At 46.1% G+C, this 19,066-nt stretch overlaps 1 protein-coding gene across 7 annotated transcripts in view; it reads left to right on the top strand.

The window, feature by feature from the left end:
- Positions 1–4,898: 4,898 nt before the first annotated feature.
- BCL11B (BCL11 transcription factor B) overlaps positions 4,899–19,066 on the top strand; it is a 169,034-nt gene continuing 154,866 nt past the window's right edge. For 2 of the 7 annotated variants that reach the window (XM_063290301.1, XM_063290299.1), the window contains exons 1-2: positions 6,466–6,703; positions 8,053–8,528. In XM_063290301.1, coding sequence (XP_063146371.1) covers positions 8,471–8,528 — 58 coding nt within the window. In that variant the 5' untranslated portion in view covers positions 6,466–6,703; positions 8,053–8,470. Of the gene's footprint in view, positions 5,043–6,465; positions 6,704–8,052; positions 8,529–19,066 lie in introns of those variants that run through there. The other 5 variants (XM_063290302.1, XM_063290296.1, XM_063290297.1 and 2 more) reach the window with 4 other exon arrangements.

The raw sequence follows: 19,066 nt of genomic DNA, 5'->3' as shown, positions 1-19,066 counted from the left end.
AAGAGGAAAGGGAAGGGTCAGGGCAAGGGTGAAAGTCTCCTGCGGCAGAGAGCCGCGCGTCTCTGGAAGAGGCCGCTTCAAAAGTGCGCTTCCTCATATACTCACAAGGTGGAGCGACAAGTCCCATAGCGGCGGGTCCATCCGCCTTATCTGCTTCTCTCCCCCCACTCTCTGGTCTCTCTGCACGTGAAGGAGGCCGCGGCAGCAGCCCTGAACACCAAGTTACTTGCTAGACCGGGGAAGGAAAACACCGCACCATCAGACTGGCTGCCTCCCTGCTCCGCGCAGTCCAGCGTCCACACACCAATAGGGAGCCTACGGTCCCCTCTTTACACCCCCGTTTCTCTCAGCTCCAGCCAGCACGAGGCTATGAGGGATGGTGAGTTCTGTAGTCCATGAACTCCTGAAGCGTCCCCAGTTCCACGCCTCTGCTGTAAGAGAACTGGCCAGCCTAGCCTTTTCCCACCTCGGCGCTCTCCAACCACGTTAGCTAGCGCATCAGCCTCTGTCAGGGTGACTACGAATTTGTTTAGCTAGGGACAATGGGAGCTGTACTCAGGCACGGCTAGTGGGCGCCGGGTTCGAGAAATCAGCTAATCCTGAGCCGAAGAGTGCTGGACCAAAGGTTTTCTTGGGCAGCCGGGCTGCCGGGCCGGCGGGAGAGAGAAACTGTATTTTGGACCTTTGGTTCAAGTTGGCAGCCTCTTGCCGCGGCCGTGGCAACGCCCACAGTGTTGGAAAGCGGAAAAGGGGGGCGGCGCGTGTCTCTCTTCTAAGCCAGACTGAAGTCAAGACGCCACAAACTTTTCCTGGACCGGCAAGATAAACGTCAACTCTGGCGGCGACGAGAAGTCCTCCGTCGGACCTCTAGACGGCTGTGTTTAAACGTATTCGCGCGGCTCAGCTACCCTAAAGCTCTTGATCATAGATAATATCCGGACGCTCGTGGAAGCTTTTAAGATGCTTTTAAAAGCGCTCTTAATGCCGAACAACCTTAAACAATTTTTGCTCTCATCCCAGCTTTATACTTTTTAAAAGACGCATTTTACGGACGGTTTACTCGGAAGTAAGCGCCCCTGGACTCGGTGGGTTTTCCTTCCGATTAAACTTTCATTGGGTTGAGCTCTATTGCCTCTGTTCTGGCTGGAAACATGATTACGTTGGAAATAAATATGTCACAATGGGAAGAGACCCCAGGGGCCTCTAGTCCCATTGTAGGATGTGTTCCTCTCTATAAATTCTTGTAACGGAAGACACCTTTGATTTAATCTGGTATTTCAACCTAGCATACATAATGTGAAATATTCAGAGTCAGAGGTTTTTTGTTTGTTTTTTTGCTTAAAATTATATCGCTTAATTCTTGCTTTCCAGTTTTCCTCCCTTAAATGCCAGTGTGATTCATTCTACCTTTCTCTCGAATGCTGGTTTGCTGTTGGACCTGAACCATCGGAAGGAAGCTGCGGCCGGCACTGATTCCAGTGTCGTCGCTATTTCCACGCTCACAGACTAACTCGGTGTATCCAAAGCAATAAGCGCACTTACATGCTCAGCTTGCAACTTTTGCTGAGTTGAATCCACAGTACCCCACACCGCTTGGCGAGAGGGGAAGTGGGGCGGGGTCACATCCCTCCTTATTTTCAAAGTTATCAGTATCCTTTGAGCTCCTGCCGCGGGAAGGCAGTGAATCGCTGGCCTTGAAACCTTTGCCAAGGTTTTACTGTTGTTTCTAGGACTTGCACGCAGCTGCGTGGAAAGCCTGCCGGCGTCACCCTCCTAGTACGCAACTTACCGGTGCCCGAAAAGAAAAGGAAAGGAAAGGAAAAAGCTTGGAGGGAAAAAAAACAAGAAACGGAGAGAAAACAACAAACAATCAGGAGTAAAATCCAGATTCTCAGGCCAGGGCGCTCTCCTGGTGATTGGCGGCCTGAAAGAGAGGCGGAGGGAGGGGTGGGGGTGGGGGGAGAAAGCAGGATATTTATTAATTTATTTTCCTTTCCTGCTGCCCTGGGAAGGACGCATCCCATCCTCCTTGTTTATCCGCTGTCACCGATTGTGAGCAGGGATATCGACGGGGGGGGGAGGGGGACAAAACGTGGGCCAGTTGCAGAGGGAGGCGGGGTCGAGGGATAGGTCAAGGTTAGCGAGAGACGGCTATTGATCTGACTTTGAACGCGAGACGCGGAGCGCAACGAGACCAAAGGGGGAGCTGTGAGACAAGACATTAACAGCTTTCGCTTGTGCTAATGATCGCAAGTGTCAGACTGGGGAGAGACGGAGAGAAAGAAGAGACGGAGAAATCACTTCGGAATTCTCTCTTTTTCCGCTCCCCACCCACCCACCCACCCACCCCCCCCCTCCCTCCCTCCACTGGAGCTTATTCCAGGAGAAGCAAAAACCTCAACTCGCTCCCTCCGTGGTCGAGACCAGCCTTCCCCACCCCGGCGCTCTCCCGAGGGGTTGTTCTCCCCACTGGCTGAGTGTGATCGGGGTTGTTGCGCGTCCCCGCTGGAAGGTACCCGGTTGTGAAAGGCTGGCCTCGCCAGTCCTCAGAGGACACACAGAAGGAAGCGAGAACAAGTTTGTGTGTGTGTTTCCAGTCACTTATTTGTCATCCTGGTTTTGAATGCTCCCTGCCCGACGGTATTTTAATCAAGAGACGGACGGCCGGGTATTCTCTGGTGAGCTGCGCCAAACACGTTCTCCTTGTTTCTTTTCCGTTGAAATGTCCTGGTAGGATTGGCCAAAACATTCAAGGCGGACTTCGATCACCACCTTCCTAGTTATATAGTCCGAAAGAAATGGCAAAGGCTTAGCGTACTTCTCAGCTTTAGCCTATAGGGCGCATTCACAAGACCGCACCCATCTTAGCTCCGCACGAACAGTTGCTAGTCTTTCCTCTGAATTCGGGGTCGCCTTTCATATTAGTCAATTCTGACAATTCTTTCTCTTTATCAGCACCGCTTATTCTACAGCTGAGCCCTAGACCACTTTTTTATTCGGTGGGTTTTAAGGGACGGCGATATATGTTAAGTCAAGAGTAGTTCTAACTTCATGTTTCCATAATTATGCGTAATTAGAACCCCGATCCTAAGAGTCAGTTCTCAGAAGTTACGTTCCATGGTTTCAAGAAGGGATGATTCGGAAGGAAGCGTGCAGGAGACTACTTTAGGCGGAGCAATACTCATAAATGGCCCATTAATGCGCGGAAAGGCTGAAGAGGAGGAACTTTTTGTTGAGCTCGTCCGAAGTAGAACCAGTAGGAGGAAACGTCATTTTAATGTGATCCTAAGTTGTAAAACTGTTTACGGCCGGATCCTACGCATACTTATTCAGCAGAAAGTGCAACTTTATTCAGCGTGTTTTACGGAGTAGGTGAAATTTGATGTGTGAATACTTCAAATAAGTAATATAAACAAACAGGCTGTCACTCTTAGAGATGTACTTGGCTTGTCACTAGTATCTCAGGCTCATGAAGAAAGGTAGACACACACTCGCTAGAAAATATAAATGTGTGAAACAAGGAAATTAAATGCATGGCGAAGTTATGGTGGAAATTCTGCCCGAGAAAATTATTCACGCGTGGAACTTCATAGCCAAGTGGCTTCCTAGAGATTTTATTTCCTGAGCTTTGCCGCGTTTTCTGCTACGCTCTTCTCCACTTGCGTTCCTTGCTGGGAAACTACCTTGATTCTCCCCACCCCGAAGTTTGGCGCCAAGTGGGACTGGCATGCTTTTAACCTCCGTGTTGAACAAGAATCAATGGGAGGGAGGATATGAGGTCTATTATTTTTTAATTATGTATGGGGGTGGGGTGGGGAAGCAATAAGAATCATTGCTGTTCCTTCAAAAGCCTGAAGGTTCTTCAACAACTTCTCCCCACACCCAGCAGCGGATCCTTTAAGAGCCCCCCTCCCCTTTCTCCCTAGGACTGTTTGGACCACTTTGGGAAACAGCGCGTGCGGGTCTCAAAGAAACAGGTCCCCCTTTGCTGGGCGGCGGCTTCCTGTCGCACGAGGAGGTCGTTCTTTTCGTGGTACCGAGTTCCTTTCTTTTATAGAGCCCCGCCAATCCCGAGTGAAGCTGCAAGGAGCGAGAGGACGCGGGCTGAAGAGGCGGGCGTGCAGCAGCTGGCCCTGAGCGCAAAGCAGCCGAGCGGTAGGCCGGGAAAGGTTGGCCCGGCGCCCGCTAGCTCAGATTAGGTCCAGGGCACCCCTTCGCGCGATGGACGGCTTTAACTCCTCTGCCCGAGAAGATCCCGGTTGGGAACAAGTCTAAGGGACTGGCATCACCGCCGATATCGCTATTAAAAGGAGTGGTGATGGTGAGGGTGGTGATGAAAATTTAATTTAAAGATAGAGCGATGGTGTGGCGAGCTGAATCTGGAGAAAGAAGTTACGTGTGGACGTCAGATCCCAGAGTCAGACAGACAGACGGATGGTTAGACAGACACAAAACATAATAAGAGAACGGCAGAAAAGCTGCTTCTGTTTACTGCCAACAAAAAACCTGAGCTGAGAGGAGCTAAATAGAAGCTTCAGTCCTACTCAGCCTTACCTGGAAGAAAACTCCGCTGAACACAGGATGGCTTAGTCCTGAGTAAATATGCACTGCTGGGGCAGGAACTTTTTAAATTCCATCGCCTGCAGTAGCAATATTAGCTGTATAAATGTATGCCTGCCTTCCATTCAGTCAAATTGAATTGAGTGGGACTGATTCCAAGTAATGTAAGGAGGAGGGGGCTGCTGCAGCCTTTGGCTATGCTTAAATCTCTCTTGGAACTGCAGGGGACTTAGCAGTATGGGTTGATTGTGCTTCACTTCACTTCTTAACTAAATAGCTTGATTCACACGTTCTGCTAATCCATAACCTGGTTTATTTGGTTTTGGCTTACAGTGATGTGTGAATCCAGCTTCATGGTTTAAATCGTGGATATGCAGTTATGGACTCAAAGCGGTACTGAATCTGGCCAACACGTGAATGAAGTTCATCCAGATCTATCTTTCCCCACCATCCGCTGACTGCTAAGACTGATCCACCTGTGCGTGTGTAATGGCCGTCGTCCTAAAATCTTCCCAACGTTCTCTCCATACTGATGAATGGGTGGAGTGCGGAATCTTAAAACTGCCTGGAAGGGACAATTTCTCTTCCAACAGAAGCAGCTCCAACTTACGAGGAAATAACATTTTTCGCCCCAGTAGTCCCAGATCAAGCTCAGGCTGGAGTCCACCATAAGCGGGCTCAAGTTTAGTGCCTGAATATAGCCAAGAGGGAACACTTTCCAGTTGACGCATAAAGGCGAAAGGAAGAACCCTGTTTGTTGTCAGTTGTTCGGGCGGGGTGTTGGTGGTACAGCCAAAAGTGTCCGGAAGACGCAGATCCCCTGGCGGGAGAAGATTCGAGCGCTACCTTCGGCTGTATTCAGCGTTAACCCCTTTATATCATATTCGGGAGTGAGTTCAGGAGTTTCTTCCGCTCAGTCCGCGATCCGCAGCTTCCGTGGGCGCAATTAGTCGCAGCTGTCCCAGCGATCTTGGTCTGTTTGCACGCGTGCCTTGAACGACGGCAGCGCAGCACCGTGAAGACGCTGCAAGGCATGCTGAATGGCAGGGCCCGGGTGGGCTGCATTTTTTGGAAGAGCCAATGAAATCGCGCGAGCCCGGAGGTGGCGGGATCCCTTGCGCGGGACGCACTTCGCGGCACCTCCGGGCTCTTCTGTTGAGCGGGCCAACGGGTAACAGTCCCAGGAACTCTTAAGCGAGAGTCCACCATACATGGACGGTTGTTTGCTCAAGTGGCGGCTGCTATCACGGCTTGTTTAATCAGGACTGAAAGGCCATATCTAGCAGTCGTGTAGGTTTATTTAGTAACTCTCAGTTCAGACGATCATTCAGGTTCACGGTGAGTCTGGAGGGATCCAGAACAGGGGCATAATTTCGGAGCTGGGCTGCAGTCAAGGAATAGGTGTCTTAACCCCCTTCATATAACAGGTGAAAATACGAACAACACAAGTGGAATTTCGGTCACTTTTAATGCTGTATGGGGAACTGGGGGACATAGCACCAGAATGGAGCTTCCGAGGTACAGGTCGCACGGAATGCGCTTCGGGGCGTTTGTGCTTGCCTGCGTTTGATGACACCAGCTGGCTTGGCAGTCCAGCCCAGAATGGGGGCTAGGCTGAGGAGGGGGGATGGCACCCTCGGGGAATCGGGACCACGTGCCCTAGCACGTCGCCCCCCCACCCCAAGTTCACTTCCATGCCCTAGAAAGGAAGCGGTAAGTTCGACCAATTAGCCCCGCATTTACTGCGAACATCTGAATTGCAGGCATCTTTTAAAACCCAGCGGGCTTTATTTGCAGACACCTGGTAAATGCCTGGCTCCTTGATCAAAGGCTGGAATGTTTCCATTGGGGGCACTGGAAGACACCCATTAGTCTGAGCGATCGTCTGGATTGAGGGTTACACAGAATCCCAGGCCTGTAGGCTAGACTGGGAAGTTGAAGGCGATGGCAAGGCACTTCTGTACCGCTGCCAAGAAAACTACCCGGCTCTGGCCGTGGAAGCGCCAGGAGCCGCGCTCGGGAGGAGGGACTCTCCCTTTGGGTTTAACCCGGCCTGCAATCCGGCTCGTTGAGGTCAACACCGCTTCCAGTCTGGACTAGCAGCACGCCGGGAGTCCACAGGGATCCTTCTTCTCGTAAAGTGGTGAGGCGCCTGGGAGAAAGTGAGAGAAGGGCGTGCGTGTGCGTGTCTCCCTCCGCAATCGCGATTCACATTGAGAAGGGGGTGGGAGAGAAATATCTCTTTCCCCACGTAGATATTTGTGTTATTGTAAAAACTGTTGGAAATACACAGCGAAGGTGTTCTGAGCAGAGTCGGGCTGCCGCCGCCGCCAGTCTGCGTGGAGGGAAGAGAGCGGGAAGCTTGTAGTTGAAAAGGGGAAGTGAATCTCATTGAGGCCAAGATGCAGCCGCCTGGGGGCTCTCCGAGCAGGTGGATCGAACAAGGACAGGATGGATCCCGCGGACCTTGGGCGCTCGCTACAACCCTCATTCCGGCTGGCTCTCCGGGTTGAGCTGATCGTAACAACCTCCAACTCTTGCCTTCCCCTTTGCTTTTCCGGAGCCAGCCTGCTTGGCTTGACTAACCCCTTTACCTACACCCTGCTTCCCCCGGGGAGACGTCCGTCCCATTTGGGCCTCCTGCCAGCGGGCGGCGGCGGAGAGGATGGCCCGGGTCCTTGTCACCTCCTCCCTCCTGAGACCTGCCAGACCTTTGCTGCTGCTTTTTCGCAACTGGATCGGGGACGTTTTGGGGAAAAGACACCCCCCTCCCGCCTTCTGGATTGCTCCCCCTTTTTATTTCCCCCCTGAATCTCCTTTTGGCTGTCGCTCTGCGGAAGGCAACCTTGGCTAAGCAATCGGAGCCGCGCGTGTGCTAGGAGTGTGTTGGAGGGTGGTTCCCCCCCTTCTTGTTCTCTTGCAGGGTACAATGTTAAAAAGCCACCGCTAGTCGCCCCCAGTGCTCCTACTCTCTAGGTCTTTTTTGTCTCTAGTGCAGATTAAACGTCACGTCCGCACTTGAACTTGAATTTTATCCCATTGTACGGAGGCAGACCCAGCCATAGAGAGATTGAGCGCTCCCAGGGAACCAGGACTCCGCCATCTTCACATTGCAATATATCTCCTAGTAATAGCCAGCACTCACCCAGAAGCACTGGGGGGCTTCCTTCCTAGCAAGACCTTGTGCCAAGCGAGGGGAGGGGGGGAAAGGCACTGGTAAAGTGGTGCGAGCAAAGCAAAGCAAAGCAAAGCAAAGCAAAAAAAAAAAGCAAAAAAAAAAACCTCAAACAGTAGCACTTGAACTGGCAAAGAGGAGACACAGTTTGGGCTACCCCTTTAAAAAAAGCAAAGCAAAAAAGAATTCTAATTAACTCAGCAAGGGTATTTTTGCTGCATTTTTCTCTGCGTGTGGGCAAATTCCAATTTTTCTACTTTTGTGCGAGCGTGTATGCATATAATTCAATTTTCATTTCTTTTTCTTTTTTTTTTAAGAAAGCCCTCCTGATGGAAGAAGTGCACTTTGCTTTTTTTCCCCCCCTTCTTTTTCTTCTAACCACTCTGGAAAAATAAATGTCAGCGCTTGGTGAAGTTCAAGAAAAGATCTGGAAGCGGTGGAAAAGGAAAACAAAACCCAAAAAACCCAAAAGACAGTTGTCTTATGAAAATAAAAACCAAGCCTCCCCCACTTCATTCATGATGTTTGTTTAATTGGACGAAGAACCTCATCCTGAGAGCGCCAAGGGGGGAAAGAGTGCTTCTCTCTTTTGAGTTCTTCATTTTCTTTTTTAAAGAAGAGATCCGTCAAGAAGAGCATAGAAGAAGAGGAGGAGGAAGACGACCGCTCCCCCTCCTCTGCTCCCCCCTACCCAAGTCCAGCTCTCCGGGCGATGACCGTGTAAATGCCAGGGCAATGTCCCGTCGCAAGCAGGGGAACCCGCAGCACTTATCACAAAGGGAAATTATCACGCGTAAGTTGTGCCTCGCGAGGAGCCGACTCGGAAAGCGAAACGTATGTGGGGAGAAGCGAAGGGGGGCTCGAACCTGGATGCGATTTGTGCGCCTTGCGCGAAGCTGGACAGGCAGGATTTGAGGGGTGCGGGTGGGTGGGAGAAAGTGAGGAGGCGCGGGAGCTGGCGGAGAAGGAAGGGGACGGTGGCCGCGGCCGGGATGCCTGGCAGGCTAGGGGGACGCGTGTGTGTGCTGGGGGGGAGAACGAAGCGAAAGAGGTGTGTTTGCCGGGTGCGGAGCCAGGAGGGAGAGAAAGTTGGAGCGGAATTTGTAGGCAGCCGGGGGGAACTGAGGAGCAAGAAGGAAGAAGGCCACGGAGCCGGCCGAGGGGGAGCAGCGAACGGGGGATGGCGGGGAAGGGGTGAGCCGCAGGGGCTTGAAAGGAGAAGCGAGACGGGTCCAAAGTTGGCCGCGAGAGGAAGGCAGCGGCGGTCGGGGAAGGGAAAGGTGGCTGGAGCGCGGCGGGGAGATCCGTAATGAGAACCACATGGAGGGAACGCTTGGGCCGAGGATGAAGCGGCGAGGCCGGCGTGGGGAGCTGGGAGAAGCGGGAGAGGGGGAGGCGGAGGAGGAGCGTGGCAGGCGAGGTGGGGGGAGATCCAGTGATTGGGGCTGCTTCGCCCCCCCATTAGGGAAGCCCCGCTCGGTAATGGAGATAGGACCGGACTTGGGGCGGGGAGGGATGGCGGCGACGGACAGGTAGTCGGGCCGGTTCGGAGCCTTTGGATCGACTTCATCCTCGACGAGGTCCGGCAGCCTGGCACAAAGCGTAGGGTGGTTTTGCATATGGTGGGCGTGCGGCGAGAGCCCAGGCGAAGACCGGGGGGAGGCAGATGTGTGTATGTGTGCGCGGGGGGGGGGGGGAGTGTGGGAATTTTTTGGTGGGACCTCGCGAAGTAATGGTAGCACCATTTTGCAAAACGGAACGCGCGCAATTTGCAAGCAGCGAAGTCCTGCGAAAGGCGCGCCACTTTTTCTCCAGCAAGTGCAAGGTGGTGCTGAGATCCTAACGTGGCCCAAAATAGTTCAAGCAGGGGATGAGGCTGGGGTGGGGGTGGGCGAGAGGTGTAGAATGAGTTGCTCCACGCGTCGAAGGCAAGGATGGGGGTGGGGATCTAGGAGTTGGTTGTCTGGGAGTCGTGGGGGGTCTGGAGCCAAGGGGTCAGTGTGCCTCTGTTGCAGCTTCCTGCTGCAAAACCTTCGACCCTGCTAAATAAATAAAAAAGACAGCAACAACCAGCCCTTTATTTCGCATTTCTCCTTATTTTTCTTTGCTGTCCCGAACACTTTGAAATGCAATATAAACCAAATACTGCTGAAACTGCCTTGAGGATTTGCAAAGCACATTGCTTTTTTCTCCTGTCTCGCTGGACACTTAAGAAACAGCAGCTAGGTGCAAAATCAAGTAACAGTCCAAGAAGGAGATAAACCTGGAGTAGTATTCCGGGATGTGGGGGGGAGGATAGGATATTGCAGAGGAGAAAAAGCGGGCGAGATCAGAACCGAGAGAAATGCAAGCAAACGCTGCAAGGAGCAGCTCCGTTGCACGCCCGGGCTGCTGGGAGAGCGGCCGCTGCGCTCGCGGAGCTGGGCGAAGCAATGGAAGGTGGCGCGCCTCTAGGCGAGCCCCGGGGAGAGGGCCGAGTAGGAGAGACTGTTGGGAGAAAAAGGCCAGAAAGAATAGAATATGTATGTTAGATTTCTCCCAATTTAAATGAACATATATGCACACACGGCCCCGCGTCTCCCCTCCCCCCGAGAGTCTAAGACTAGCAGCCATCTGCCAGCAGCATTTGGTGACAGCGGTCGCTCTCGGTCTTTCCTTTGTTACAGCTGATAAAAATGTTATTTGTGAGAATACATCGGAATTATACTGATTGGAGAACGGAGGCGCTCGACCCGGGATGGCGTTTGGCTTGCGAATGTTGTTTTTCCTCTCCCCCTCCCCCAGCTACTTCATTTTTTCTCCTTTCCTGTCTCTCCCCCCCTTCTTGCATTCCCCCCCCCCCGCTCTTTCCAACCCGGCTGCAGCACCGAGGAAGATACGCTTGGTATCGGCGTTTAAGTTGATTTTGAGCGGGGAGTGCCGAACCACCAGAAAAAAGTGGATTTAAAACCCAAACTCAGGCCAAACCTATCATACCTTTTGAGCAAACTATTTTTATTCTTCTGAAGAAAAATCCTAGCCAGTTTGTGAAATTCCCAAAGGGGAAGGAAGAGGAGTCTCTTTTCCAAATTATTCCAAGGAAGTCTTCTGTTTTTCTGAACGGCTTGCAGGTGGACTTTCATTTTTGATAGTGAAGAGGGGGGGGGGGAGGGAGAAAAAGATGAAAGCAGTCACAGATGTTGGTACTAGGAGAAGTAACAGACACAGTGCACACATTTTGGGATGACATTCATATCAGGGGCTTGATTTGGGAATTTCAGTTTCCTTTCTGTCTATTGTGAGAATTAACCACCATTACTTTTGAGGTTGATAGCAAGGCTTTCTGGAAAGATACCCCCAAAATGTATCTGTACGCTGTGGTTTAATGGTGAATTAAGGTTTATACTGGTGCTAAAAAGTCTGCAGGCAGTTCCCTTCTTCCTCAGATCTCCCATTCATCTTTTCAGGTGGAAGGGGCTTAACGAGCGTCGTGAGCATGGCTTCTTGAACTAGGCTGCAAAAAGAAAAACAGGGAGATAGATAATCTTTTGTGATGGGCACAAATGGAGTGTGCTAATGTGTGTGTTTGGGTAGGTGAGTAGAGATGGGAAAGGAAGAAAAAGAGCCAAGAAAATGTTACTCTATTTCAACTGTCAGAATTCAGAGAGAGAGAGAGCTTCACCAAGAACTGGTTGGACTTTTTAGGAAGGTATTAATGCATTTTTAAAGAGCAGCCTGGTTAAAAAAAAAAAGGAAGAAATAGCAAGAAGTTGGATGGGAAGCACAAACAAGGACGAAGTACACAAGCAAATTCATATAACATTCCCCTTTCTCCACCTGTACTTTTTCTGAGGTGCTTTTTGAACTGCAAGTCTCTGAAGAGGAAGGGTCAGCCAGCTTGCCAGGGGCTTGGCGACTGCCTTTCTAGGTGGATGGCTGTCTTGAAACAGGCAGGCGGTTCTCCCCCTTTCCATTAGATTTTAGTCTCTGGATGCTGAAATAAAGGCTGTTTACCTTGAACAAGCAGCAAGGAAAATATTTATGGCCTGAGAGAAAAGGATATTTACGGTCTGATCATATATGATTACTCAGAAGTAAGCACTGCTGAGTTCAGTGGGGCTTAGTCCCAAGTAAGCATGCATAGGATTTGCGGTCTTAAGGGAACAATCCAGATGCAGTTCAGGTCAGTGAAGGGTTTTCTTACTATCTTCCAGTGACAGCACTCTGACTTTATTGGCATGGTGTTTTGAATTTATTTATTTAGAGATAAATGCCTCTGATTTCTCTGAGTTCCTTCTTTATAAATGTATCCCACCCTGTCAGTGATAGATTGATGAGCTGATGGAGGAAAAACTGTGGTTGTTTTCTAGTGATGGCTTAGCGGGAAAATAGAATGAGTTGCACAACATTTAGGAAATTAAAATGGGATCTTGGTGAAAATGCAGACAGAAATGTTTTAGGATTTTCTGTACCACATAATAATGTTGGCTGGATTTTTGCAACAGAATTTCTTGTTTAATAGCTAGAACAGTAAGATTTGAGCAGCAGTTCTACAGCCTTTAAATGAACTGATAGGTTAGAATGTAATCAAAGAAACCAACCAGCAAAATAATCTTCATTGTAATATAGTTACATCTCCCCAAGATGATTTCTTCAGGATGGTGGTGGTGTGGGATTGATAATAGAATCATACCCTTCCTTTGCAAAAAGAAATTTACCAGATTTCTAAAATTCTAGTACTCAACAGGTTGCTTTCTAGACTTCCTTTTTGGACCATGCTAATTTGGAAAATGTCACCATGATCTCAGCAAAAACAAAATACTTTTAATTTTGTTTTCTGTTTTTCTTTACTGCAAGGATTTCTCTCATTCAGAGGCAATGGAGGAAACTAATAGACATCCAAACTAAGAGATAGGTGAAACTCAAGTATCAGCTAGAAAGAAATTTGTGGAAATGGTTGCAATTTTTGTATATCTGTAGGGTTGTGACACATACATGTATGCAGCAGGTATTACCTGCTGAATTTTATTGATTCCTCCGTTGTCCACACCCTTATCTTGAATTGTACCTCATAAGTTGTACAGGATGTGTTTTATTCAAAATTGCAGACCGTAAGATATTTTATGAGATCTGTTTTGGTTTCTAAACAGTATTCCCCCCCCACCTTTCCCCTCCTCCAATTTTTAGATATTGCCTAGCATTCATTCTGCCATCTTTAGATTTCCTTTGAGTAATTTAGTTTCTTTAGGAGAAAGATATACATGGAGGAATAAGAAACAGTTTTGCTTTTTGTTGATAGGCAAACACAGAGAAGATTAATTTGTTAGGCTTATTTAAGCATTTTAGTAAACATGGAGATACACATGCACAAACAGCATGGTTCACTGAGAGCCAGGTTATTGTGTATCTCTTCTAGCTGTATGGAAGTGTGAGTTGAACAAAGGCTATTCAAAAATGAATCTGGTCCAGGTAAAGGAGGCCAAATTGTTGGTGTCATTGGCTCTAAGTTGGCTCATTCTGCCTCCTTATCAAAATGAAGTGTGTTTGAAGCTTGTTCCATTAGTTTAACTCAACACATACAAGGCTTTTCTTTTCCCTTTTCTGTTGAGATTGCTTTGTTGTTACAAAATACTCTCCAAAACAAACTTTACTAGTTTTTCAGTTGAAGAGTAAGCCACATTGGTGGTGATCAGTGGCTTGCCTTGACAGCTAGGGGGCGCTCATAGCCTGTCCGATTGAGGTTTTGAGTTTCCCGGCATCTGTGAAGGCGAGGCAATAATAGAGAGCGAGTCTGGTTTCCATCGTTGCCTGCAAAATGTTTTAGGTGTAAAGTTGTGGTATTGATTTTCATGCCGAGATCTGTATGGTACAAGATGAGAGAGATTGCAAGTGAGATAAATCTATTTTCTAAGCAAATTATGACTGATTAAACAACTCTGGCAAGATGGATGTTTTTTAATTAAAATTAGCTTTCAAAAGTGTCTTTTACTGTCAGTTGCTTGTCATTACTTTCTCCGTTCCAAGTTGCTCGGTTAACTAAAAGCAAAGAGTAGGTCGTTCGCAGACTGAACATATGTGCACATATGCATTTAAACATAGTGAATAAGTTGCCCTTGGTACAAGTTTTATTTGTGCATATTGAACCTGAAAGATTATTACATGGAGCAGGATTATTTTTAACAATAATGAAGATCAGCAGGATTAAATTGTTAGGAAAGATTGGTCCAACAGAAGAAGGACTTTAGTGTGTCTACATACATGTTGATATGTGCACCTTTTTAATGCAAAAACATACAGATGCACGTTGTGAGTAGTGCAGATCTCCTGGCCAAACCAACATTTTTAAAAAGCTGTTGTGTTGACTGCTGGGGCAGGGGGACTGCATATAAGCTCTGAGTTCGGCTCAGTTCTGAGCAGATGTCCACGTCCACCAGTTGATCAGGACAATAGTAAACAAATTGATATATACAATTCCCACAATGGTGAATGTTCAAGGAAACTAGACCTTTCAAGGGCTGTTCTAGTACATGATATACTTGCTCCAAACTGGTAACTGCACACCGCTGGATTCATCTGGCACACAAATATTATTCAAGTTACTTTTAGAAAAACCATAGTTATCAAATCTGGCTAAATATTCTGTGCAGTTTTGTAGTGGCAAAGCCTTCCAGAAACACCTTAATTGTGGTTATGATTCTGAATCTTACGAATCCACCCAAGTTTATTTTTCATTGTTTTGCCTTTGTTAGAATAATAATGGATACTGAGATTTTACTGGAAAAAAAATAGAGCTCAGCCGACAGCATAAAAAGTTCTTTTGACAGCATGTGAGTATAGAAATTTGTGTTTGTGATTTCCCAGATCCTTCTGACCAGCTTTGTAGGAATTGACATCACTGGAATGCTTCCGTGCCGAAATGTATATCATATAATGGGTTATAAAAAGAGAATCCAGAGATCCAGCCTTGCCAGAAGAAGGGTTTTGCAGAAGTTTGTTAGGATTGGGTTTTGTTAAGTCTTCTGCCAATTTTTCTCTCATGTCAGGGCACAATCTATGGGTTTTCTCCATTGACGGTGCAGAGGACTCCATTTGAACCTTCAAACAGAAATAAATTAGGTCAGACAAAAGAGTACAGCTGTCATTTACTATACGGGAAGCCTTCACTCTCAGCTAGACAGGGCCTGCAATTTATCTGATCATTTCTCCACTTCATTTAGTGTTTGCATCCAGTTTCTTGCAAGCATAGAGACAGCAGGCAGCTGATTGGACTAACCTGGAAATGAAGTGATGAGAAGGTCTGTTCCCTCCACTCACATCCACACAATACATTTAGGCTGTAGAAAGCCTCAAATTTTGTCCCTAACAACTTCAGGCTTTTAAAACTTACCACAGTAGTAAAAGAAAGAAAATAGTTGGTAACCAAAGTATCACCTACACTATTCAACACTAGTGAAGATATTCGTTATGCTCAGCCTGTTCTTTTATATTGTTTCCGAATATTCCTCTTGTCTGCCTTTTTTGTTTCTTACTCAGTGAATTTAGATGAAGTTAAAAGCAATGGATAAGATTTAGAACATCTGGTTTAAGAAAATCACAGTGATGCATTTTTACTAAGAAGGAGGCCCCTCTGTATTTGGTGAGACCTTAAAGCTAGGTTTTCATCAGATTGTGTCTTAAGGGTTCATCTGGGCTGTGTGAGGGGAGCATGCGGTAACATTTAAGGATACTGGAAAAATCATCCCAAAAGCTATTCTGTACCCATCCTTTCTCCTAAGATAAAGAGGTAGGACACAACCCATTTGCATTCTGTTGTGCAGTTTCAGTTTATTTCAGAGACTTTTATGTTGGAAAATCCTTGGGTTATAGTTCTGCAAACCATAGTTTGGCTTGTGCAAGACTTTAGTGCATTTAGCACAGTTCACAAGAAGTGGGTATATTGTTATGAATACAACTGCATAAGGAACTGGGGAAAATGCTCTTAAACAGACTGGGCATTACTGATAGATAAGGAAATCTTCTAGCAGCTAGTAGCAGGACGATACTTTCCTCTTGTTTCTGCTTAATTAGTTTTATAAAATGCTGTTAAAGAATCCTTTAGCATTCCCTGTTCTAACAGTGTAGTAAATTCTCAGCAGCATTTGCATTTGTTCTGTTCTTCTAGATTATTTTGGAAAAGTACCCCTTCAGTCAACTAAGTCTCAACTGTATATTGGGGACTTTGAAGCTTTCCTTGTTCTTCTGTAGGAATGTACATTTAAAAATGTAAAAAAAAGTGAAAACTCATAAAGGGAGGATATACTTCTTGCAGTGCAGACATGAACTGGGGAAGGATAAGCAGTGGTCATGGGCACAGTGCAGGAATATAATTTTCTGGCAAAAGAGGTATTAGATTGGGAGTTTCGTTAATTGTGTGACATCCATAGGAAATGGCTTGAGTGTTTTCTACAATTATATTTAGTTTTCCATTTGCAAAATTTTGAATGCAGAGAATACATTTCTTGGAAAGAGCTAGTGATTGGTATATTTTGTGAGTACTTAAACTGCTTGTTGGGAATTGTGTGTACACACGTGGGTACAGCAATAATGCATTGTATGATTGTATGTGATTGCACACAGAACATCACCTCTACTTCATTTCTTTTGATGCCTCTGGAATAAGCTGATAAAATTTGTTGTGTGTTAGAACACTCAAGCTTCTGTGAAACTTGAAAAATAACACAAATAGAGTTGGGTGTGAGTAATGGTGATGATTTACAATTCCCTTGGAAACTACCCCCACCCTTTTGTGGTGGACACTTGACAAAGATGCCACCTGTTTTCAATCCAGAGCAAAAATTACATACATTGACTGTTTCACATTTGTTGTTGTCTATATATTGCTAAGAATCAATAATCTAGACAGCCTGTTCTAGTACAGCCAAGAGTACAAAAATTCTCTGGATGGACCCCTTCTTTCTCTTCATTCATATACTTAGTTTTAACTAAAATAAATCTATTTACACAGGAACAAAGGAAGCTTTTTATCACAATCGCATCATCTCAGTCCCTGATTTATCTGTGAAGATTTACGGCTTTTATGGTCTGTAGAAGAACCTATGTATTTTAGCCTCTCAATTGTAATAAATCTTTTTCTTCCTTCTGTGTCTTGAATAACTAGTTTATTTAGCAAAACATACAGATATACATGTTGTTTTTATTTAAAATAGGGATGCAGAGACATTTCTCAAGAAAGAAATTGAGAGAAGCAGATTAGGGTAGCACCAAATATTCTAGAAGTTGAGATGACCTATTGTTCTATACAGTTAACAGCCACCATTTTGCAAGTTTTTAAGTGGTCACTATGAGGCTTTGATTCTGCTGGAAAACTTACATTTATGCTAGAATAAAATGCTGGTAATTTTGGTCCCCCCCCCCCCCAATGTTACAGCTCAAGCTTGTGATGGGGTTAAGTTGTTCTCTTAAGCCAAAGGCAAGTTCTGCAAAAGGTGTTTATAGAAGGGTTTAGGAACTCATAGCCGTGTGAGTGCCATTTGCATGCATTAATTTCAGATGAACAATTTCAGGCAGGCTATCTGCTTAAAAAATCTGAATACTGGTTCTTCTTTTTTCCATAGTAATTGGAAGTCATTCACATCTAAAGTTTGATCAGTAGTCTTGCAAAGCAATCCAGTATAAATGTGTGTGTGTGTGTGTGTGTACATATCTGTATGTGCCTACCAAGGTGGTCTCCTATCTTTGAGTGTTAAACGGAACTAGAACTGCTTGTCATTGTCATGATATACTGTAGCTTCAGTGGGCAAGACTGAAGGACAAGTGGGTTATGGAAATCTTCCCAAAAGCTGCATTGTATTTGTACATGCTATTTTTAAAAAGTAGATTCAGGTGTTTTGTGCTGTCATTTGTGCCAGCTGTAAACACTTTTAAGAAGGTGGAATAGAAACTGTGCAGGTTATACATTTATACCATTCATATTTGTAAAGCCTGCCAACCAACAAAGGTAGACAGATTGCATCTATAGGTCTGACCATATCTACATCTGACAGTCATCTGGAACTAAAGGATTGTTGTAGTCCAGTTAATTAACCTTGCATAAAATGCTTCTGAGTTGAATTCAGCCTTGCTGAATTCAGTGGTGCTTGCTTCGGAGTAGAAAGACTGTTAGACCCATTACAAGTAGATTTGTGCGACTCCATGGGTTTGCTGAGATGCATGACTTGCAAATGACTGGAAATAGTGGTTGTGATGAACCATTTTACACTATTAGATTAGTTTCGTTTCATTCACCATTCATACTGGTCTGCAGGAAATACTTTTTCTTTTCTTTTTTGTGGGGATTTTATATGGAAACCAAAATGCATGTGTATGAAACAAAGTACACCTTTTTCTCCTAAAAGGAAAACAAACTGTATAGGTTGTTATAATGACAAGGTTTAGATTGAGAATAATCTGCAAACAAAAAAATACAGAGTTGGGATGATAAGCAGATAACGTTTTCCATGAATTGTGGATATTTATTTTAGCAGGCGATGTCTTCAAAATCTTCACTGAGTGACTGATCCAGGTTTTCAATCTGCCACTGTGTAATTCTAATGGGTGTATAGGCATAGTGGTATTACTGCAGCAATTTAAAAGAAGGTTTATGAGCAGGATCTCAAGATGAAAGCAATTTTCTTGGTGGGCATCTGGGCATAGTTTTCAAATATAAAGCTTCTAATTTTTTCATGTTATCAACATCCCCAAATTCTGGGTGCAGTGCTTGGGAAATCTTGAGAGTGTAGGGAGTTCCTCAGAGGGGAAAAATATGGAGTCTGTTGGATATTCCTCTCAAATTAGGATTTCCCTACAGAGTGGTGCAGCTGGCAAATGCTGCCTGATTCATCAATACATCATTACAAAGCGCAGCCAGATATAGTTAATCTACAGTCTGCTCATCTGGGTCTGCAGAGATTTACATCGTAACCAACATTACAGTACCTATGATGATTGCAGCACCTGCTTAGCACCTAAGCAGCACATAGTATCAGCACCATTTCTATTGCCTTCTGGCCCTGAGAACATTTCTGAGGTAGCAAAGAACCTTGGTGTCCTTACTGGCAAGCATGGAAGAGAGAATATTATTATTTGCCATTAATTTTTACAGAAGGGCAGAATAATGAATTGTTTTAGGGATTCCTAAAAATCCATTATTCAGCTCCTTCTTTAAAAAACGAAGTAACAATTCTTTTTTTTTCCTCCACTATAGGTGATAAGGTTGGAAAAGTGTATTAGATGTTCAACTATCCCACCCCCGTTTAAAAAAGTTTACAGTTCTGTGAGAAAAAAAAGTATTTTGAAACAGAATCTGATCTCAAG

This window comes from Candoia aspera, chromosome 1 (assembly GCF_035149785.1).
Source record: "Candoia aspera isolate rCanAsp1 chromosome 1, rCanAsp1.hap2, whole genome shotgun sequence".
Classification (NCBI taxonomy): Eukaryota; Metazoa; Chordata; class Lepidosauria; order Squamata; family Boidae; genus Candoia; species Candoia aspera.
This window is presented reverse-complemented; position numbering and strand designations above follow the sequence as displayed.